This window comes from Phoca vitulina, unplaced genomic scaffold (assembly GCF_004348235.1).
Source record: "Phoca vitulina isolate PV1807 unplaced genomic scaffold, GSC_HSeal_1.0 scaffold20, whole genome shotgun sequence".
Classification (NCBI taxonomy): domain Eukaryota; kingdom Metazoa; phylum Chordata; class Mammalia; order Carnivora; family Phocidae; genus Phoca; species Phoca vitulina.
The window spans coordinates 1520288-1545114 of NW_022589723.1; the positions used below are offsets into that span (position 1 = coordinate 1520288).

General features: G+C 36.3%; 2 protein-coding genes across 2 annotated transcripts; one reads left to right on the forward strand and one right to left on the reverse strand.

The window, feature by feature from the left end:
- On the reverse strand, positions 1-945 carry LOC116640822 (olfactory receptor 4K3-like). The gene is given in 3 exon segments (XM_032418089.1): positions 1-130; positions 132-777; positions 780-945. Coding segments are annotated over 3 exon segments (942 nt in total).
- A 19111-nt stretch (positions 946-20056) lies between these two features.
- LOC116640740 (olfactory receptor 4K2) lies at positions 20057-21007 on the forward strand. Its single transcript, XM_032417939.1, has one exon. The coding sequence runs from the start codon at positions 20057-20059 to the stop codon at positions 21005-21007; it is 951 nt and encodes a 316-aa protein (XP_032273830.1).
- Positions 21008-24827: the final 3820 nt, after the last annotated feature.

Consider the following 24827-nt stretch of genomic DNA (forward strand, 5'->3'; position numbering starts at 1 on the left):
TCAAGGGGTATGATCAGTCTTCCTAGACTTAAAGATATGGCTACTAAGTTTTCTCATGGAATCCTTGACATCTTTATTTCTAAGGGTATAGATCACTGGATTCAAGAGGGGAGTGAAAATGGTATAAAATAGAGAGCACTTTGTCTATTGGGAAGTTTGTGAAAGGCCAGACATAGATGAAAATGCACGGGCCAAAGAAAAGGGTCACAACAGTGAAGTGGGCACTGCAAGTGGAGAGTGCTTTGGAGGACCCACCAGAGGAATGTTGCCAAACAGTGACCAGGATGATAGTGTAGGAAATCACCAAGAGGATGAAACACACCAGGGCAATCATACCACTGGTTGAGATCATGAATACTCCCAGAATGTATGTGTCTACACAGGCAAGTCTGATCACCAAGGGGAGGTCACAAAAGAAGCTGTCCACTTCATTGGGTCCACAGAAGGGCAGATTCACAGTAAATGCTAACTGACTCAGAGCACGGAAGATGCCAACAATCCAGGAAAGTGTTACCAGCCCAATGCACATTCTTCGGCTCATAATGGTTAAGTAACATAGAGGTTTACATATAGCCCCATACCTATCAAAAGACATAGATATCAGCAGTACAATCTCAGCACCCCCTAACAGATGCAGGAAAAATATCTGGGTGATGCAGCCTTCAAAAGAGATGGCTTTGTGCTCACTGAGAAAATCTGCAATCATTTTGGGGGTGGCGAATGAAGCCAGAGACATGTCAATGAAGGAGAGATTGCCCAGCAAAAAGTACATGGGGGGTGAAGGCATGGCTCTGACACGATGGTGAGCACAGTAAGGAGGTTACCCAGTACAGTGGCTGCATAGACTATGGAGAAAAACAGGAAATAGAAGATCTGGAGTTCCCAAGAACTGGAGAGACCCTGTAGTATGAATTCAGTTATGACTGACTGATTATTCCAGGCCATTCAGTCTGATTTCTGGAAGATCTCTGACATTTCCAGATGGGAGGAGAACTAGGAAAAAATACAGTGATCAAATTCAAAGTGAGATTTTTTCTGCATGAAAAAATTTAGTGGCAGCCCACTACCAGATAGTTCCCTGTTTTATCACTTCCCTGCTCACAGTGGTCAAATATTTCCCCATGGTCTTTCCAGATATCTTAATTGATTCAAATGGAGATTAATTCTTATGACTTAGAAATTTGCTTAGAAGATGCAAATCTTCATAGAAACAAAAATTCAGCTATTTGAAGATTTACTCCTCAGTTTACAAAATACCTAAAAAAAAAATTCACAGCTAACTTCCAACAAGTTTTGAAGGGAAAGGGAATGGTAACCTTTTTCAAAAACATCATGATGACTGAAGGACTGAACAACATTTGAGAATCATGATAGATGATTAGTGGGAAACAAAAGTGGAAAGGAATGTGGGCATTGTCTCCTTACAGTGGTTAGGATAAAGGGATAGAATATAAGGGGAGAGGAAATGGCTATGGAGAAACATAATATATTCCAATTTTCTAATGGAGATTGTCCAGAATAAAAATGAAATAGCCTCTCATTTTCAGTTCTTCATTTCAGTTATGCAGATATAAATAACCCTTGTTCCACACCACCAAGGCCAAACATTTTTCAAAGGTTGGTGAACGTGATGTAGCTAGAGCCTGAAGGTTTCATACATTTCCAAGTATATTTTACATAGAAAGACCATTAAGTAACATGCTGCCTGAAATCAGATATTTTTTAACTGCTAGATTTTATAGACTCACCAAAGCAGTTTGAAGCAGAAAACACTTTCTGTTTCAGGAGTTCACTTGGAACAAAGAGGAGACAGGTTTATATAGAGACAGAAGATGATAATGGTGAATCTAGGAGAAGTTAGATAATACTATATGCCTCAAAAGTTAAAACTAGACTTCTTAGGTAAACTAGTTCCCACTGAGATCTGAGACTTTACAAACTACATTGAAAGCCAACTGAGAGGATGTGTACTTAAAGTTCATGACTAACTCCTTTCATCTTGCCACTAAACTAAGCTTTTTCCTTTTTTCTTTCTCAAAACTTTGCCGTTAATATATTTTAAATGAACTAAGACTAAACCAATTTATACATGCAATTACCTGTACTTGTTGGCTTTTTTCCCCTCTGAAGTTTGGGTACCCCTTCTTTAATCCCACACTGTTCTTCTGACTTTATCCATTCCAGAAACTTTTAGATTTGTTTCTGCACCCACATACCTGATATTAAAATGGATGTTACAACTCTCACTTAAATTGGCATAGCAGAAATAGCAGCAGCCTAAGATTCAGAAAATGTGAATTCAAATCTCGTCCTAGATATGTAAGATAGGATAATTTACAAAATCAACTGGTACCTTGGTTCTTCATAAATAATATAAGTGGGGTGATCTGGATGATTTTAAGATCCTTTCCACACATGTATTAATATTGCAATATTCAACTAGTACTTGCAAAGTAATGACAATTGCTCCAGAGTGACCTCAGATCAATACTGTGCCTAATTTCTAAGTAAAGGAGGCTCACAATCCTTGGGACCTTTGTATTTATAATGTCTGTTTGGTAAGAATCCATTCAGTAAATTACATGGCATGAAAAAGACCAGCGGCTGCTTGGGGAATAAACAGACGTTCAAGTTGCAGTGAGAGTTATTAAAACACTCAAGTTAATTTGGTCAGAATTAAAGATGGATCACAAAATATTATGATTGTTCTTAAGTGCTTTATGTACACTGAATGGATATTGTGGGGCAGGGAAGCCATAAGGGATAACTTTTTTCTTGGACCACAGCAAGGTCAAGTAAGATCTATTAATTTGACTTGTGGAATTACAAATGTTATCTCTCAGTTCCTCCATTAATTTTTAGGATAAGGGCTGTGTTTCCCTGTTTGGAGAAAAATTTATACTGTAAATAATAGAATCAATGAGGGGTTGAGAGTTTACATATTATAATATTCACCGGAATCATTATAGAGTAGGGGAAGAAAACAGAAATGAAAAGCAAAGAAATATCTGACACATTCTAAATATATAAAGGTTGTTAAGTGGTTATCAAGCTTTAAATATCTCTACATAATCAGAATAATAACCAATAAAATTTAGATGACTATTAAATATTTCTCTATTAACAAGAAATTTAAAAATATTTACATTGTTCTTAGCTTGTACTCATAAGGTGAAAGGAAATAATTTGGGGAAACTACATTATATGCAGCTGGTATAATATCAAGAGCACTGGATGTCAGATTTGGAGGCCTGGGTTCACATCACAGGGCAATATTTTACTATATTATCTTGAATACATTACCACATTATTTTGCATTTTAAGTTCATTTGTAATGAGAAATATAAAACATACTCAGTTTCAGAAAAAATAATCAGTTTTTTTGTAGTGAATTTTAAATGAGATAACACTAATTTCAAAAGATATGCTAATCCAGGAGGAGGAGCAAGATGGCGGCAGAGGAGGAGACCTAAATTTCGTCTGGTCCCAGGATTTCAGCTAGATAGGGATCAAACCATTCTGAACACCTACGAACTCAACAGGAGATCAAAGAAAAGAATAGCAGCAACTCTCTGAACAGAAAATTGACCATTTTCTGGAAGTCTTTTTTTAAAAATCTTTTTTATTTTTCATTTTTAGAGTCATATTCTATCCCTTCATAGTAGTTAACCTTATTTTTGGAATATATATAAGTTGTTCTCTCTTCAAAATTTTGGGATACAGTTTCTTCTAACAGACCAAAATATACCCTAAATCTCTACTGTACAGCTTTGTTCTAGTCTCCTGCCTGATCACATTCTCTCCCCCCGCCTTTTGTTTTAAATTTCTCTTCTTTTTTCAACCAGCTTCTTATCTTATCAATTCCTTTTATAAAATCTTTTATAATTTTCATCTTTACAGTCATATTCCATCCCTTCATCATATTTACCCTTATTTTTGTACATATATAACTGGTTATCAAGCTTTTAATCTCTCTACATAATCAGAATAATTTTTTTCTTTAAAATTTTGTGAGGCAGTTTCTTCCAACAGACCAAAATACGCCCAAAATCTAGTGTGTGGCACTGATCTATTCACCAGCCTGATCATATTTGAGCATATTCTTTTTTTTTTATCTTTTTCTTTTTTTTTCTTTCTTCTTTCTTTCTGTTTCTTTTCCCCCAGTTTCAGGACTCTTCTGATTTGTGTAGTGTATATTTTTCTGGGGTTGCTGTTACCCTGTTAGCATTTTCTTCTCTCATTGATCTATTCTCCTCTGGACAAAATGACAAGATGGAAAAAATCACCTCAAAAAAAAGAAGAGGCAGTACCGACTGCCAGGGACCTAATCAATACGGACATTATTAAGATGTCGGAACTAGAGTTCAGAATGATGATTTTAAAGATTCTAGCTGGGCTTGAAAAAAGCATGGAAGATATTAGAGAAACCCTTTCTAGAGAAATAAAAGAACTAAAATCTAACCAAGTCAAAATCAAAAAGGCTATTAATGAGGTGCAATCAAAAATGGAGGCTCTAACTGCTAGGATAAATGAGGCAGAAGACAGAATCAGTGAGATAGAAGACCAAATGATGGAAAATCAAGAAGCTGAGAAAAAGAGAGATAAACAACTACTGGATCACGAGGGCAGAATTCGAGAGATAAGTGATACCATAAGACAAAACAATATTAGAATAATTGGGATCCCAGAAGAAGAAGAATGAGAGAGGGACAGAAGGTATATTGGAGCAAATTATAGCAAATTGTATGCCTGTTTCCTTCCCTAATTTGGGGAAGGAAACAGGCATCAAAATCCAGGAGGCACAGAGAAGCCCCCTCAAAATCAATAAAAAGAAGTCAACACCCCAACATCTAATAGTAAAATGTACGAGTCTCAGAGACAAAGAGAAAATCCTGAAAGCAGCTCGGGACAAGAAATCTCTAACCTACAATGGTAGAAACATTAGATTGGCAACAGACCTATCCACAGAGACCTGGCAGGCCAGAAAGGACTGGCATGATATCTTCAGAGCACTAAATGAGAAAAATATGCAGCCAAGAATACTATATCCAGCTAGGCTGTCATTGAAAATAGAAAGAGAGATTAAAAAGCTTCCAGGACAAACAAAAACTAAAGGAATGTGCAAACACGAAACCAGCCCTACAAGAAATCTTGAAAGGGGTCCTCTGAGCAAAGAGAGAGCCTAAAAGTAACATAGACCAGAAAGGAACAGAGACAATATACAGTAACAGTCAATACAATGGCACTAAATTCACATCTTTCAATAGTTACCCTGAATGTAAATGGGCTAAATGCCCCAATCAAAAGACACAGGCTATCAGACTGTATAAAAAAACAAGAGCCCTCAATATGCTGTCTGCAAAAGACTCATTTTAGACCCAAAGACACCTCTAGATTGAAAGTGAGGGGGTGGAAAACAATTTACCATGCTAATGGACACCAAAAGAAATCTGGGGTGGCAATCCCTATATCAGACAAATTCGATTTTAAACCAAAGACTATAATAAGAGATGAGGAAGGACCCTATATCATACTTAAAGGGTCTGTCCAACAAGAAGATCTAACAATTGTAAATATCTATGCCCCTAACATGGGAGCAGCCAATTATATAAGCCAATTAATAACAAAAGCAAAGAAACACATCGACAACAATACAATAATAGTAGGGGACTTTTGCTCCCTCCTCACTGAAAGGGACAGATCATCTAAGCAAAAGATCAACAAGGAAATAGACTTTAAATGACACATTGGACCAAATGGACTTCACAGATATATTCAGAACATTCCATCCCAAAGCAACAGAATACACATTCTTCTCCAGTGCCCATGGAACATTCTCCAGAATAGATCACATCCTAGGTCACAAATCAGGTCTCAACCAGTACCAAAAGATTGGGATCATTCCCTGCATATTTTCAGACCACAATGCTTTGAAACTAGAACTCAAATCACAAGAGGAAAGTTGGAAAGAACTCAAATACATGGAGGCTAAAGAGCATCCTACTGAAGAATGAATGGGTCAACCAGGAAATTAAAGAAGAATTAAAAAAATTCATGGAAACAAATGAAAATGAAAACACAACTGTTCAAAATCTTTTGGATGCAGCAAAGACTGTGCTGAGAGGAAAGTATATAGCAATACAAGCCTTTCTCAAGAAACAAGAAAGGTCTCAAATATACAACCCAACTCTACACCTAAGGAGCTGGAGAAAGAGCAGCAAATAAAGCTTAAACCCAGCAGGAGAAGAGAAATAATAAAGATCAGAGCAGAAATCAATGAAATAGAAACTAAAAGAACAGTAGAACAGATCAACGAAACTAGGAGCTGGTTCTTTGAAAGAATTAACAAGATTGAGAAACCCCTGACCAGACTTATCAAAAAGAAAAGAGAAAGGACCCAAATAAATAAAATCAGGAATGAAAGAGGAGAGATCACAACCAACACCAGAGAAATACAAACAATTATAAGAACATATTATGAGCAACTATATGCCAGCATATTAGATAATCTGGATGAATTGGATGCATTCCTAGAGATGTATCAACTACCAAACCTGAACCAGGAAGAAATAGAAAACCTGAACAGACCTATAACCACTAAGGAAATTGAAGCAGTCATCAAAAATCTCCCAACAAACAAGAGCCCAGGGCCAGACGGCTTCCCAGGGGAATTCTACCAAACATTTCAAGAAGAATTAATAGTTATTCTTCTGAAACTGTTCCAAAAAATAGAAATGGAAGAAAGACTTCCAAACTCCTTTTATGAGGCCACCATTACCTTGATCCCAAAACCAGACAAAGACCCCATCAAAAAGGAGAATTACAGACCAATATCCTTGATGAACATGGATGCAAAAATTCTCACCAAAATACTAGCCAATAGGATCCAGCAGTACATTAAAAGGATTCTTCACCACGACCAAGTGGGATTTATCCCTGGGCTGCAAGGTTGGTTCAACATCCGCAAATCAATCAATGTAATACAATACATTAATAATAAAAAGAAGAAGAACCATATGATCCTCTCAATAGATGCAGAAAAAGCATTTGACAAGGTACAGCATCCTTTCTTGATCAAAACTCTTCAGAGTATAGGAATAGAGGGTACATACCTCAACATCATAAAAGCCATCTATGAAAAACCCACAGCGAATATCATTCTCAATGGGGAAAAACTGAGAGCTTTCCCCCTAAGGTCAGGAACACGGCAGGGATGTCCCCTATCACCACTGCTATTCAACATAGTATAGAAGTCCTAGCCACAGCAATCAGACAACAAAAAGAAATAAAAAGCATCCGAATCGGCAATGAAGAAGTCAAACTCTCACTCTGCAGAGGATATGATACTCTATCTGGAAAACCCAAAAGAGTCCACCCCAAAACTGCTAGAACTCATACAGGAATTCAGTAAAGTGGCAGGATATAAAATCAATGCACAGAAATCAGTGGCATTCCAATACACCAACAACAAGACAGAAGAAAGAGAAATTAAGGAGTCAATCCCATTTACAATTGCACCCAAAACCATAAGATACCTAGGAATAAATCTAACCAAAGAGGCAAAGAATCTGTACTCAGAAAACTATAAAATACTCATGAAAGAAATTGAGGAAGACACAAAGAAAAGGAAAAACGTTCCATGCTCATGGATTGGAAGAACAAATATTGTGAAGATATCAATGCTACCTAGAGCAATCTACACATTTAAAGCAGTCGCTATCAAAATACAATCCACTTTTTTCAAAGAAATGGAGCAAATAATCCTAAAATTTGTATGGAACCAGAGAAGACCCTGAATAACCAGAGGAATGTTGAAAAAGAAAAGCAAAGCTGGTGGCATCACAGTTCCGGACTTCAAGCTCTACTACAAAGCTGTCATCATCAAGACAGTATGGTACTGGCACAAAAACAGACACATAGATCATGGAACAGAATAGAGAGCCCAGAAATGGACCCTCAACTCTATGGTCAACTAATCTTCGACAAAGCAGGAAAGAATGTCCAGTGGAAAAAAGACAGTCTCTTCAACAAATGGTGTTGGGAAAATTGGACAGCCACATGCAGAAGAATGAAACTGGACCATTTCCTTACACCACACACAAAAATAGACTCTAAATGGTTTAAAGACCTAAATGTGAGACAGGAGTCCATCAAAATCCTAAAGGAGAACACAGGCAGCAACCTCTTCAACCTCAGCCGCAGCAACTTCTTCCTAGAAACATCACCAAAGGCAAGGGAAACAAGGGTAAAAATGAACTATTGGGACTTCATCAAGATAAAAAGTTTTTACACAGCAAAGGAAACAGTCAACAAAACCAAAAGACAACAGACAGAATGGGCGAAGATATTTGCAAATGACCTATCAGATAAAGGGCTAGTATCCAAAATCTATAAAGAACTTAACAAATTCAACACTGAAAGAACAAATAATCCAATCAAGAAATGGGCAGAAGACATGAACAGACATTTTTCCAAAGAAGACATCCAAATGGCCAACAGACACATGAAAAAGTGCTCAACATCGTCGGCATCAGGGAAATCCACATCAAAACCTCAATGACATACCACCTCACACCAGTTAGAATGGCTAAAATTAACAACTGAGGAAATGACAGATGTTGGTGAAAATGCGGAGAAAGGGGAACACTCCTACACTGGTGGTGGGAATGCAAGCTGGTGCAGCCATTCTGGAAAACTGTATGGAGGTTCCTCAAAAAGTTGAAAATAGAGCTACTCTACAACCCAGCAATTGCACTACGGGGTATTTACTCCAAAGATACAAATGTAGTGATCCAAAGGGGATGTGCACCCCAATGTTTATAGCAGCATTTTCCACAATAGCCAAACTATGGAAAGAGCCAAGATGTCCATCAACAGATGAATGGATAAAGAAGATGTGGTATATGTATATATATATATATATATACACACACAATGGAATATTATGTAGCCATCAAAATAATTGAAATCTTGCCATTTACATCAACTTGGATGGAAGTGGAGGGTATCATGCTAAGCGAAATAAGTCAATCAGAGAAAGACAATTATCCCATGATCTCAACTAATATGTGGAATTTGAGAAACAAGGCAGAGGATGATAGGGGAAGGGAGGGAAAAATGACAAGATAAAATCAGAGAAGGAGATAAACCATAAGAGACTCTTAATCTCAGGAAACAAACTGAGGGTTGCTGGAGTGGAGGGGGGTTGGAGGGATGGGGTGGCGGGGTGACAGGCTTTGGAGAGGGTATGTGCTATGGTGAGCGCTGTGAATTGTGTAAGACTGTTGAATCACAGACCTGTACCTCTGAAACAAATAATACATTATATGTTAATTTAAAAAAAATACAGTGGTCAAAAAGAGGCTAACCAAGAATCTAGTATCAACCAATGGAGATCTATCAAAGAAAAGTGGCACTTCTTGATCCCATTTCAATTATTTCACATTTCTCATCTTCCTTTTCTTTTTTTTTAAGGTCTACTCAGATTATTTATCCTCTAGTCAATTTAAGTAGTTTGTGTATTTCTAGGAATTTGTTTATTTCACCTACATAATTTATTAGCATACAATTATTCAGAGTATTTATTATAATCTTTTTTAGTTCTGTAAGGTCAGTAGTGGTAACCCTTGCTGAGTTTATGTTTGTCATCTGACTCTTATCTCCTTTTCTCTTTGTCAGTCTAGGTAATGGGTTGTCAATTATGTTGATCTTTTCAAAGAACCTTTTGGTTTCATTCATTTTGTCTATTAATTTAATATTTTCTATTTCATCAGTTTCTGCTCTAATCTTTGTTATTTCCTTTTGCTTGCATTAAAAGTTTTGTCTTTTTTCCAGTGTCTTAAGGTGGAAGATTAGGTTATAGATTTGAGATCTTTATTCTTTTTATAAATATAAGTGTTTACAGCTGTAAATTTCTCTGTAAACAGTGCTGCTTTAGCTGTATCCCATAAGTTTGGGTATGTTGTGTCTTCATTTTAATTCACCTCAAAGGATATTCTAATTTTCCTTTCATTACTTCTTTGAGTTGGTTATTTAGAAGTGTATTGTTTAATTTCCACATATTTGTGAGTTTACCAAATTTCTTTTTTTTAATTGATTTCTATTATTCCATTAAGTTCAGAGACCACGTTTGTTACTATTTCAATCTATTTATGGATATTTGTTTTATGGACTAGTATATGGTCTATTCTGGAGAATGAGCCATATGCACTTGAAAACATATATACTGCTGTTTGGTGAACTATTCTATTGATATTAGATCTAGTTGGTTTATAGTATTGTTCGAATCTTTTATTTCCTTGATGTTCTGACTAGTTGTTCTACCCATTTTTGAAAGTGAGGTATTGAAGTCTCCAACTATGATCCAACTATTACTGTTGAATTGTCTATATCTCCCCTCATTGTTGTCACTTTTTCCTTCACACACATTGGTGCTCTGTTATTAGGCTCCTATAGTTTATGATTGTTCTGTCTTCCTTATGGATTGACCCTTTTATCATTATAAAATGTCTCTTGTTATCTCTAGTAGATTTTTGTTTTAAAGTCTATTTTGTCTGGGACACCTGGGTAGCTCAGTGGGTTAAGCATCTGCCTTCGGCTCAGGTCATGATCTCAGGGTCCTGGGACTGAGTCCCGCGTCAGGCTCCTTGCTCAGCAGGAAGCCTGCTTCTCCCTCTGCCTGCCTCTCCCCCTGCCTGTGCTCTCTTTCTGATAAGAAATAAGTAAATAAATAAATAAAATCTTTAAAAAATAAATAAAATAAAGTCTATTTTGTCTGATGTTAGTATACTCACTACAGCTTTTCTGTGGTTGTTGTTTGCCTGATATATCATTTTCCATTATTAACTTGCAATCTCTATCTTTGAATCTACAATGTGTCTCTTTTAAACAGAATATATCTGTATCTTATTTTGCTTTTTATCCAGTCTGACAATTTCTTTTGATTGGGTTATTTAATGCATTAACATTTAAAGTTGGTATTAATATTACTGGATTTACATCTGCCCTTATGCTTTTTATTTTCTCTATGTCTCATGTTTTTTTAATTCTTCTACTTCACCTTTACTATTTTCTTTTGCATTGAATATTTTTAATGTAGTTAAGCTTCTTTAATGATTTTAATTTTTTTTTTTTTTGAGAGGGGGAGAGAGGGAGAGAGGTGGGAGAGGAGCAAAAGGAGAAGGAGAGAGACTCTTAGGTCCACGCCCAGTGCAGAGCCCAACACAGAGCTGGACCTCACAACCCTGAGATCATGATCTGAGCCAAAATCAAGAGTTGGATGCTTAACAGACTGAGCCACCCAGGCACCCCTATTTTTCAATCATTTCCTTAGTGGTTGTTCCAGGTCTTACTGTGTATCTTAACTCATCAGCATCAGCTTCAGATTTATATCAACTTTATTACAGTGAGAACTAGAAACAGTACTTCTATATAGCTCTATTCCCTTTTCCTCTTTTTTGTGATATTATTGTTACACACATTATACCTATAATTATACTATGTTACAATTATTACCTTATATAATTTTTTTAATTTTTAATTTATTTTTTTTAACCTTACACCAAGGGAAGAATCTATTTATTTTTTAAAAGTTTTTATTTAAATTCCAGTTAGTTAACATACAGTCTAATATTAGTTTCAGGTGTACAGTATAGTGACTCAACACTTTCATAAACACCTGGTGCTCATCACAAGTGCCCTCCTTAATCCCTATCACCTATTTAATCCATCCCTGTACCCACTTCCCCTCTGCCTAGTGGATAAAGAATTCTTGGCTGCACATTTTTCCCATTCAACATGTTGAATATTTCCTTCCACTCCTTTCTGGCCTGCTATGTCTCTGGACAGATCTACTGTGTCTTCCCTTGTAGATTAAGGGCCTTTTTTCCCTTGCTGCTTTCAGGATTCTTTCCTAGCCTATTTCCTTATTTATTTTGTGAATTTGACTATGATATGCCTTGGTGATGGCTGGCTTTTCTTGAATTTAACGGGAGTTCTCCGTGTTTCTTGGATTTTGATTACTGTGTCCTTCCCCAGATTAGGGAAGTTTTCAGCTATAATTTGCTTGAATAAACCTCTGCTCCTTTATCTCTCTCTTCATCTTCTGGTACTCTTATGATATCAATGTTATTATGATTTACTAAGTCACTGAGTTCTCTAAGTCTACCTTCGTGGTCCATATCCTTTCTTTCCCTCTTCTTTTATGCTTCATTATTTTCCATAATTTTATCCTCTATATCTCTGATTTGCTCCTTTGCTTCACCCATCCTTGTTTTTAAGGTCTCCATTTATGTTTGCATCTCGGTTATGGCATTTTTAATTTGGCTTGACTTGATTTTAGTTCTTTCATCTCTGCATCAACGGATTCTCTAGTGCATTCTATGCTTTTTTTCAAGCCCAGGTAGTATCCTTATAATCATTGTTTTAAATTCTAGTTTGGACATCTTACTTATATCTGTGTTGATTAAATCCCTGGCTGTGAGTTCTACCTTGTGTTCATTTTTTGGGGGCGAATTCTTCCATCTTGTCATTTTGTCCAGAAAAGAAGAGAAAAAAGAACAACAAAACCAAAAAGAAACAAACAAAAAACCAAGACAAAGCAAAAAGAAAAAGAAAACAAAAACACAAAACAAGAAAACAAACAAACAAAATCTAGATCCTGGGTGTGTTTTGGTTTGCTTGTTAAAAAGAATCTAGATCCCCCCCCAAAAAATAACAAAAACCAAAATATATGAAAAGAATATATACAAAAGTCTAAAAAATTAATAAAAAATTTAAAAAGGTACTGGAAAATATAAGAAAATAAATGAAAAAAATAATAAAAATAAAAGAAATAGGGGCACCTGTGTGGCTCAGTCAGTTAAGCCTCTGACTCTTGATTTTGGCTCAGGTCATGATCTCAGAGTCCTGGATCTAGCCCCACATCAGGCTCTGCACTCAGTGCAGAGTCTGCTTGTCCCTCTCCCCCAACTCTCACTTTCTCTCTCTCAAATAAAATCTTAAAAAAAAAAAAAAAAAAGGAAGAAAGAATAAAGGTAAAAAGGAAGCTCAATCCTATTTCCCCTAGCACTGAAGCTTTGCCAGCACTCTATGATCAATAAACTTGGTGTGAGTGAGTTGTTTATGCTGGTCCTCTCTGGGAGGGGCCTGGGGCTGATTCTCAGGTGGACTTCTTTCAATGGAAATGCTCCTCCAGGGCACAGCCGGGGCGGGCTTGGTGTAAGTGCCTCCCACCACGACTAGGTGGTGCTGTTTTCCTCCTTGAAGGCTTTCAGCACTGATGGGCAGGATGAAAATGGCTGAGCCCTGCTCTAGCCTGGGAGGTGAAAGTTTACGCCCCCTACTCTTCAGTGAGCCCTCACAGAAAAGCAATCAATCACCCTATTTGTTTTTTCTGGTTTCCCTATAACCCTATGTTCACCTTGGCCATGTCTGAGCCTTTTTATCTTAGGCGCATGACTGAGTTTCAAAATTCCAATTTTTAGGGACATCTGTGGCACGGACCTGCACTGTTTCTCTGGAGTAGGGGCTTGCCAGGCTTGCCAACTGGTCAAAGGAAAGCAGTTCCACAACTGTGTTGTGGTTCGCAGTTTATACCAAAAAGTTGGCACAAAGATCCACTCCCCTCAGCCAGCTTCCCAGCTCCTATGCCTGGGAACACCGCAGCGCCTTGGTGTCACCTGTTATTCCTGCAACCCAGGGGATCCTCAGACCACCCTGTCACTCCTGGGATTTTGCCCCACTTCACCACTTGAGCACCTTTAATCCAGGCATGTCCCCCAAGGCAATCAACTAAAAAGTTCAGATTTTGTGCTCCGCTGCTTCTAATACTTTGTGGTAGCCTCCATAAGCAGGCTCTCTCCCCACCACTGCATCCACAGCTATACTCCCAAGTGAACTTCCACACCTCCTACCTTCCAAAAGGTGGTTGCTTTTCTACTTACAAACTTGCAGTTTTTGTTCTCTCAGACCTCCAATTGACTTCTTGGGTGTTCAGAATAATTTGATAACTATCTAAGCTGTGTTTGAGGGACAAACTCGGGATCCTCCTACTCCTCCACCAGCTTAACTCCTCCACCTGTGTAATATAGACACTGTAAAAAAATTTGTTCTTCTAATCCATGAGCATGAAATGTCTTTTCATTTCTTTGTGTCATCTTGAATTTCTTTCATCAGTGTTTTATAGTTTTCAGAGTACAGGTCTTTCACCTTTTTGGTTAGGTTTATTCCTAGGTGTTTTACTATTTTTGCTGCAACTGTAAATGGGGTTGTTTTCTTAATTTCTCTTTCTGCTGCTTTATTATTACTGTATAAAATGCAACAGATTTCTGCACATTGGTTTTGTATCATGCAACCTTACTGAACTCATTTATCAGTCCTAGGTGGGGTTTTTTGGTGGAGTCTTTAAGATTTTCTATAAATAGTATCATGTCATCTGCAAATAGTGAAAGTTTTATATCTTCCATATCAATTTGGATGTCTTTATATTTATTTGTTGTTGTTGTTGTCTGACTGCTGTGGCTAGGACTTCCATTACTATGTTGAATAAAAGTGATGGGAGTGGACATCCTTGTCTTGTTGCTGACCTTAATTGAGTTAGATGTTACTTGTGGGGTTTCCATCTATGGCCTTTATTCTGTTGAGGTATGTTCCTCTAAACCCACTTTTTTGAGGGCTTTTATTATGAATGAATGTTGTACTTCATCAAATGCTTTTTCTACATCTATTGAAATGATCATATGGTTTTTATCCCTTCTCTTATTGATATGATTGATGTATCACATTGGTTGATTTGCAAATAGTGAACTACCCTTGCAATCCTGTAAATAAATCCCACTTGATGGTGGTGAATGATTTTTTTTTTTTTAATGTATTGTTGGATTTGGTTTGCTAATATTTTGTGGAGGATTTTTTGCATCTATGTTCATCAGAGATATTGGCCCGTAGTTCTCTTTTTTTGTGGTGTCTTTATCTGGTTTTGGTATCAGGTTGATACTAGCCTCATAGAATGAATTTGGAAATTTTCCTTCCTCTTTGATTTTTTGGAATAGTTTGAGAAGAAATATGTATTAACTCTTCTTTAAATATTTGGTAGAATTTGTCTATGAAGCCATCTGGTCCTGAACTCTAGTTTGTTGGAAGTTTTTTGAATACTGATTCAATTTCCTTGCTAGTAATCAGTCTTCAAATTTTTTATTTCTTCCTGCTTCAGTTTTGGGAGGTTATATGTTTCTAGGAATTAATCTGTTTCTTCTACGTTGTCTAATTTGTTGGCATATGGTTTTTCATAATATTCTCTTATAGTTTATATTTCTGTTGTGTTGATTGTTAGTTTTCCTCTGTCATTTGTGATTGTGTTTATTTGGGCACTTTCTCTTTCTTTCTTGATGAGTCTTGCTAGAGGTTTATCAGTTTTTTAAAAGATTTTATTTATTTATTTGAGAGAGGAAGCATGAACTGAGAGAGGGGCAGAGGGAGAGGGAGAAGCAGACTCCCTGCTGAGCAGGAAGCCCAACGCAGGGCTTGATCCTAGGACCCTGAGGTCAGGACCTGAGCCAAAGGCAGATGCTTAACCAACTGAGCCACCCAGGCACCCTGAGGTTTATCAATTTTATTAATTTTTTCAAAGAACCAGCTCCTGGTTTCATTGATTTGTTCCTTTTTTTTTTTTTTTTAAGTTTCTGTATCATTTATTTCTGCTCTAATCTTTATTTCCTTCCTTCTCCTGGTTTTAGGTTTTATTTGTTGTTCTTTTTCCAGCTCCTTTTGGTGTCAGGTTAGGTTGTTTATTTGAGATTTTTCTTGGTTTTTGAGGTAGGCCTGTAATGCTATAAACTTCCCCCTTAGAACCGCTTTGCTGTGTCCCAAAGGTTTTGGACCATTGTATTTTCATTTTCATTTGTTTCCATGTGCTTTTTGAGTTCTATGATTTCTTGGTTGACCCATTCATTGTTTAGTAGCATATTATTTAACCTCCATGTATTTGTGGTCCTTCCAGATTTTTTCTTGTGGTTGATTTCTACTTTCATAGCACTGTGGTTAGAAAAGATGCATGGAAAAAAAATGCATGGTATGATTTCAATCTTTCTGAATTTGTTGAGACTTTGTTTTGTGGCCTACTATGTGATCCACTCTGGAGAATGTTCTGTGTACCTTTGAAAAGAATGTTTATTCTGCTGTTTTAGGATGAATATTTTGAATATATCTGTTAAATCCATCTGGCCCAATGTGTCATTCAAAGCTACTGTTTCTTTGTTGATTTTGTTTGGATAATCTGTCCATTGATATAAGTAGAGTGTTAAAGTTCCCTACTATTAATGTATTACTATCAATTAGTTTATCTTTGTTATTAACTGTTTTATGTATTTGGGTGCTGTCATTTTGTGTTACATAAATATTTACAGTTATTATATCTTCTTATTGCATTGTCCTCTTAATGATATAGTACCCTTCTTTGTCTCTTGTTACAGTATTTGTTTTAAAGTCTATTTTGTCTGATAGAAGTATTGCTACTCCAGCTTTCTTTTCATATCCATTTGAATGATAAATGTTTCTACATCCCTTCACTTTCAATCTGCATGTGTCTTTTGGTCTGAAATGAGTCTCTGTAGGCAGTATATGGATGGGTCTTGTTTTTATTTTATTTTTTTATGTTTCATCTTTCGACTGCAGGACTTAGTCCATTTGCCATTTTAATGATTATGTTCCTTGGTGTGGACCTCCTTGGGTTGATTTTATTGCTGGCTGTCTGTGCCTCCTGGATCTGGATGTCTGCTTCCTTTCCCATATTAGGGAAGTTTTCAGCTATTATTTCTTCAAATAAATTTTCTGTCCCTTTTTCTCTTTCTTCTCCTTCTGGAATCCCCATAATGTGAATGTTATTTTGCTTGATAATGTTGCTGAATTACCCTGACCTACTCTCATTTTTTATTATACTTTTTCTTTTTGCTGTTCTCCTTGGTTGCGTTCCATTACTCTACCAGCTCACTGATTCATTCTTCTGTTTCCTCTCACCTAGTATTTATTCCCTTTAGTGTTTTTTTTTTTTTTTAAGATTTATTCATTTGAAAGAGAGCACATGCATGAGTGGGGGAGGGGCAGAGGGAGAGAGAATTCTCAAACAGACTCCCTGCTGAGTGTAGAGCCCAGTGAGGGGCTCAATCCCAGGACCCTGAGATCATGATCTGAGCCAAAATCAAGAGCCAGCCTCTTTAACCAACTGAGTCACCAAGTGCCCCACTCTAGTGTATTTTTTTTTAAAGACTTTATTTGAGAGAGAGAATGAGATAGAGAGCGCATGAGAGGGGGAGGGTCAGAGGGAGAAGCAGACTCCCTGCTGAGCAGGGAGGCCGATGTGGGACTCGATCCTGGGACTGCAGGATCATGACCTGAGCCGAAGGCAGTCGCTTAACCAACTGAGCCACCCAGGCGCCCAACTCTAGTGTATTTTTAATTTCAGTTATTGAGTTCTTCATCTCTGATTGTTCTTTTTTATATTTCATTTCTCTTTGTTGAAGATTTTTCTGAGATTCTCCACTCTCTTCTCAAGTCCAGTGAGAATATTTATGACCATTACTTTGAAACCTTTATCAGGCATATTGCTTTTCTCCATTTATAATTAAGCTCTTTTGCTGTGATTTTGTTCTGTTCTTTCACACTCACACACCCACACATATATTAAAAGACTTTTTTCACTGAGGATATTTTTAAGATTCATCCATGCTATAGTATGTATCACTCTTCATACTTCATTTCATTTTATGGCTAAGTAGTAATCCATTGCAATCATGGCTCTACCACATTTGTTCATTCATTTATCAGTTGATAGATGTTTCCACCTTTTGGCTATTGTGAATAGTACTGCTATGAATACTTGTGTATAAGTTTTTGACACAAAAAACAGTAAAAAATAGAAAGAAGTGAAAAATATTCAAATACATATAAATAAGAAAATGCATCATCTCCCTGCCCTTCCATTCTCTTTGTGAGGTAACAAATTTTTAATAGCCTAGTTTGCTTTGTTATTGTTTGATTTTACAAAATCAAGATCATATAATACACATTATTCTTCAGTTTGCTTTTCACTTATTACATTGTGGACATATTTATTTACATTAGTATATTCTAATTAAGCTTTTCTTTTTAGGACAACTGCATTTTTTTTTTTCTTTCAACACGCTAATCAGTTATCTTGCTCCGGCAAATAACTTGCACTGTTTTATTCCACATGTGCATTTTTTTCTCTTACCAATCAAGATTTTAGTTTTCATTCTAGGTCAAGCTCATGATATTTCTTCTGCAAGAACATTTTCTTGATTAATTAAGCACATTATAAATTTTCCTTTATCTAAAATTCCATTCACTCATGATCTCCGAGAATTGTGTGAACATTAGATTTATTTGTCTGTATTTTTTCATTAATTATTTTACTGATGGGTATTCAGTATCTCCAAACAAATAATAAATTACTTGAAGCAGAGGTGAATATTTTTGGATTTTATTCTCTGCTGCCTCTAGAACAGGGTTAGATAATCAGAAGTGCTTATTAAAACTCATTGATTTGATATTTCTGGCTACCTCTTAAATGGTGGCTTTTCCAACTTCCAATCCCTGAATCTCTCTGGTCCAGGTGAAAATAATCATTGTAAATTCCCAAAAGACTCTTGATATATATTCCTGTTGTGAACCAAATAACACCAACTTTGCTATTTAATGAATCCCATTGCAAGATGTTTTCTTGGTCAATCCCCAAGTTCCTAAACAACTAATGATTCAACTAGGTCATTTATTTATATTTAAAATTACCTCCTATATGCTATCAGAGCCTACTTAACACTGAATAACCTAAAGCCCTGATTCTACTGTAGATCTGGTAAGCTTAAGTGTTTTACAAATGATTTCTACTGAAAGATTTTAAATCTCCGCCATTCCTACTTCCAATCTCCTAACCCTATTCCTTGGAGCTGAGATAAATAAAACAGTTTATATATGTTGGCAGATACGAAGGGAGAATTCAAACAGGGAGAGACTAAAGAACTTAATCTTTGAGCTCTTTCCATTAAAAATGATGTGATATAGTCTTTAGGGGACAAAGGTAAAATTTTAAGTCATAGGATTATAAATATTTGTAAGAGGAACAAACTCATACTTTAACAAAAGGAAACCATGAAGAAAAGTTAAATGCCTTTCCCTGGGCTATATGACTATATAGTAGTAAACTTGGTAATAAAGCAGTCTTTTTACATTGGATTCTTACTTATTTTCTCTGTTTCTGATGGGTTCAACGAGATAATTTATCTGTGAATATATTAAAAATCTTCTCTGGAAATTTACAAGCTCTGCAACCGTTCATTGAAATCTTTCTATAATGTCACTTATATGTGATATAACTTTTTTTTTTTAAAGATTTTTTATTTATTTGAGAGAGAGAATGAGATAGAGAGAGCATGAGAGGGGGGAGGGTCAGAGGGAGGAGCAGACTCCCTGCTGAGCAGGGAGCCCGATGCAGGACTAGATCCCGGGACTCCAGGATCATGACCTGAGCCGAAGGCAGTCGCTTAACCAACTGAGCCACCCAGGTGCCCTGTGATATAACTTTTATATGTTCTTTCAGTAAGGGTATTCTTAGGGATGAGTTCTAAATGACTAAATTGTGTGTATGTGTGTGTGTGTGTATGTGTGTTTAACACATTGTCGTCCCAGAGTAAGTGCTTAATGTTAGCTATTATCTTTAAGATTATATAGATGAACAGATGGACAAATACATAGGTAAGTAGATCCTTCTGGATGATATAATCTCAGTTTGATTGCTATTTAATACCAAAAAAGAAAGTGTTATTTTCAACACCTATGACTTCAGTGGTATTTTGCTATGATCTCTAATATCCAAAATTATCTTTCAAACCAACATACCAATGAAGATGGAAAGAGTAAAGATAAGTTTTCATAGAGAAACCAAAGTCTATGAAAGTGGATTCTTGTACCTTTTGTTTAAATAGAATCATACTTTCTCTCTCTTTTTTTTTTTTATATAGGTTTTCAGCTGTCCATCAGGACAATGGATGTGGCCAATAAGTCTGTTTCTGAATTTGTTTTGCTGGGACTCTCTAATTCCTGGGAACTGCAGCTGTTTTTCTTCATGGTGTTTTCCTTGTTTTATGTAGCAACAATGGTTGGTAATGGCCTCATAGTCATCACGGTTATAGCTGACTCTCACCTACACTCTCCTATGTATTTCCTGCTTACTAACCTTTCCATCATTGATATGTCACTTGCTTCCTTTGCCACCCCTAAGATGATTACAGACTACCTCACTGGACACAAAACCATCTCCTTTGATGGCTGTATCACCCAGATATTTTTTCTACACCTTTTTACTGGTACTGAAATAATTTTACTTATGGCCATGTCCCTTGATAGGTATATTGCAATATGCAAGCCTCTCCGCTATGCTTCAACCATAAGTCCCTGGGTGTGTGTTGCCCTCATGGTGGCTTCCTGGGTTGTGGGAGTCATGCATTCAATGAGCCAGGTCATATTTGCTCTCACACTACCATTCTGTGGTCCCAATGAAGTAGACAGCTTTTTCTGTGACCTTCCTGTGGTGTTCCAGCTGGCTTGTGTGGATACTTATGTTCTGGGCCTCTTTATGATCTCAACTAGTGGCATAATTGCCTTATCCTGCTTTATGCTTTTATTCAATTCTTATGTTATTGTCCTGGTTACTATCAAGCATCATTCTTCAAAAGGATCTTATAAGGCCCTTTCTACCTGCACAGCTCATTTCATTGTCGTCGTCATGTTCTTTGGGCCATGTATCTTCATCTATATGTGGCCACTAAACAGTTTCCTTATAGATAAGATCCTGTCTGTGTTTTATACCATCTTTACTCCTATTCTGAACCCAATAGTTTATACCTTAAGGAATCAAGAAGTGAGGACAGCTATGAGGAAACTGAAAAATAGGCTTCTAAATCCCAACAAGACAACTCCTTTGCATTATTTTTAGTCTTAAATTCTAGCTCTAGTTTTAACTTCCCAGGCATTGTATGCCACAGTTTTTGTGTACACAGCATTGTGACTAGGCTTTTACTTCTGGAGTTCTCACCAAATCGTAATTGAATCAAATTGCAATCAAATTGTAAATATTAAAACTACTCTCATATATTTAAAATACATGTTAGATTTTGGAAAAGCAAATTGACAGAAACAATTTCTTCCAGAAGCAAAGACTCTCCATAAAAATGCCAAGAGTCCCTGTTCCAGGTAGGAGATTCAGTATTAATAATCTAGTCACTGGAAAAGATGAACAAAAAGTATGAAGAGGAAGTACAGATTAAAGGGAAACTAGAAGATAATAGCATTTATATACAACTTGTCACTGAGAGGCACCTTGGTGGCTCAGTTAGTTAAGCGGTTAAGCCTCCAACTCTTGCTTTCTGCTCAGGTCATGATCTCAGGGTCATGAGATGGAGCCCCGTGTTTGGCTCCATGCTCAGCACGGAGTGTGCTTAGGATTCTCTCTCTCCCACTCCCTCTCTTCACCAACCCCCTCACCCCAGCTCTCTCTCTCCCTCCCTCTCTCTCTAAAAACAAAACAAAACAAAACAAAACAAAACAAAACAAAACAAAACAAAGCAACTAATCCCTGAGTTACTTAGGGAGTTGTCCCTAAAGTATGGCAAATTAGTAAGATTTCTATAAGCCTTAGAAACTCTATACTGCTATAGGAGTATCTTCTGACAGGCAGTGATTTCCTACATCCATCCCTGAATCATTCTTACTTAACATTTAAAACAATTTGTAATCTTTTCTATTGAAGAAAACCCTAGACATATTTCATTACGAATGTTCATGATGTCCAAAGCCAATGCTATAAGTAGAAGAGTCTCCACCACTCACTTGTAGCTAGTAAGCCAAGAAATACAGCCATGACAACTTCTGATAATGCATTATGAATACATAGGCTGAAGAATTCTGTAAATTAGAAAATATTATGAAATGAGTTTCAAAGCACTGCATTTTGTTTCATACAGGTACTATGTCAGCTTAATGTCTGGGAAGTTAAAACTGGAATTAAATTAAAGAGAACAATTTATGGAGAGCCTGTGGTTTCATTTTAAAGTATTGCATTGATTTACAGCTTGGTTAAATTACTTTTTCCTTTTAATATTTGGTTGTAAAAATAAGAAATCTGTGCTTAGTAATACACTGTCAATGTAATAAGTATATGTCTTTATACAAATAGGTTTTTTTTAGTTTTAAAAAGGTTAAAAATTAGCTTTAAGGTACACAAGCTATCACTTCCACATGCTGGTAGTTACTGGAATTGCAAGCGTTGAAAGTCGAGAAATAATTTTCCTCTGTGCCTTGCTTTTATGCTTAAATCATCTTTAAATGATGCAAACATGAAAGAACTGTTATTTGAAATTGACTAAATGATACTTACAGTGTTCAGTATATTATCCAACTTTTATGAACAAGAAAATATGTTACAACCACAGTATTTGATAAATACCAAGTTGTTCTTTGGCATTATTGAGTAAATAGAAAAAACCAAGAATTATATATGCTCTAATTATCAATGATGAGAGAGAAGTCAAGAAAAGGAAATTCATAACTGTTCATTTTAAGCCAAATGATAAGAGAAATGTGTTTTTTCTTCATCAGTGTGTGTTTTTTTTATTAATGTGTTAAATAAGGAAACACATTTACAGTTACTAATGTGTGATATTATTGTGTTAAAAACATAGGAATGGTTGAAATCATTGGGTGAAAATGTCTACAGTATTAACACTAGCCTGAAATGTGTTTATATCCACAAGATAATAGCATAATTCTACTTGAAATAGGGATACAAAGGGACCAATTCAGGATGTGTGTGTGTGTGTGTGCTTGCGTGCGTTGTGTGTGTGAGAGAGAGAGAGAGAGAGAGAAAGAGAGTGACTTTTCAGCTACATGTGCAAATATGTTTAGGATCAAGAAATTCATTTATGTAGAAATTTTCTAACCTGTGTTTTATAAATTCCATAAATAATTCTTTCAAATAATACATTTACTTGAACAGGGAATATGTTTTTTTAATGAACCACTTTTTGCAAGATAAAACTGTCAAGGCTTTTCAAAGGAATGTCATCAATCTTCAGTACTTGTGTGGAGAATGATAAAACTCAAGGACATTTGCCAAAACCCTCAAAGGTGCAACTGATCAGCAGACAACTCTGCAAGGGAAGTCAATAATGAGATTGATTAATTGGAATTATAGTAAGACTGCAGCTGAGAATGAAAAGGATCATAGCCTCTGGAGGACTTCCATATGTAAAGGGAACTACCTACTACCTTGCCTGGTGGCTCAGCATGAATAGTAAATGTACAACCAATCTCTATGTATTACATAAAATTTAAATTTTAATTAGGAGCTCCGGTAGATTATTTTATCACTGTATGTCCTCATCACCCTGCTGACACTCTTTTATACAAGGGTAAGTAAGTACAGTGACAGGGCATGGGCTCCCTATGCAGTAGTAAAGATGGTGCCATTTGCCACTAAGGCATCCAAAGCCAGAACTAATGTTTTCAAAGTATTCTAGATGAACAGAAACCAGCTAATATAAACATACCAGGTTGAGGATGGCTTTAAATGGTCTAAATTTCCAGTAACACAATTGAGAGAGTATTGCAATTAGGATAATCTATAAGAAGACTTTGTTGACAAGCAATTCCCTCCTTCTTTAGGTGTTTGGGAAGCTTCACAATGACAAACATATGAGCTTTCAAAATTAAAAAAAAATGTCTTGTAAAATTAAGCAGAATAATCAAATGCAGGTGAAAAATATTAAAAATCAGGTCTAGATGAAATGATAAAATGTAACTAGTAATATATGAAGGAACTGGATATATGCAATGGCAATAAGAACTGTTCATGATGTATACCTCCAAAAATATTTGAGGAAAATTTCAGAATACGATAGAGTGTAATGGTGGATTTATATTGAAGCCTGTTTTAGACCCCCTTCTTTGCATGTGTTTCCTCCAAGGTCTTGGAATGGACCCTAACAACCATTTACTCACAATTTTGACTTTTTATTTTCTTAAAGAAGTCCCCTGAGACTAGACAGACTTTAGATTCTACAGAACCTGGATCCACCCTGAGTGTAGGGGGGTAAAAGTCTTAGACTCAGGTATGTTTTTATCAGCGCTAAATGCCAATTCTACTATTTGTTAGTCGTGTAAACTTGAGCAAGATACTTAATATCCCTTAGCCTCAGTTTCTTCATCTGTAAAAGGAGATGATAATAGTACTAACACAGCAGTTATTTGAAAGTCATTCATATAAAGCATGTATGTTCAACAAATGTTATTGTACTATTGTTCTGATCAACTTTGGATATCTTTGTTTAAGGGCCTTGATACTCTCCCTTAGGAGAGTAAATTTGAAATTTGAAAGGTAAATTTTTATTTTATAAATTTTCAGTATTTGTGTGTATGTACATATAAAATTAGTGTGTATCAGGATTAATTTGGAAAATTAGAAGTAAGCAGCAATGTCCACAATAGCCAAACTGTGGAAAGAGCCAAGATGTCCATCAACAGATGAATGGATAAAGAAGATGTGGTATATATATACAATGGAATATTATGCAGCCATCAAAAGGAATAAGATCTTGCCATTTGCAACGACGTGGATGGAACTGGAGGGTATTATGCTGAGCGAAATAAGTCAAACAGAGAAAGACATGTATCATATGACCTCACTGATATGAGGAATTCTTAATCTCAGGAAACAAACTGAGGGTTGCTGGAGTGGGGGGTGGGGTGGGAGGGATGGG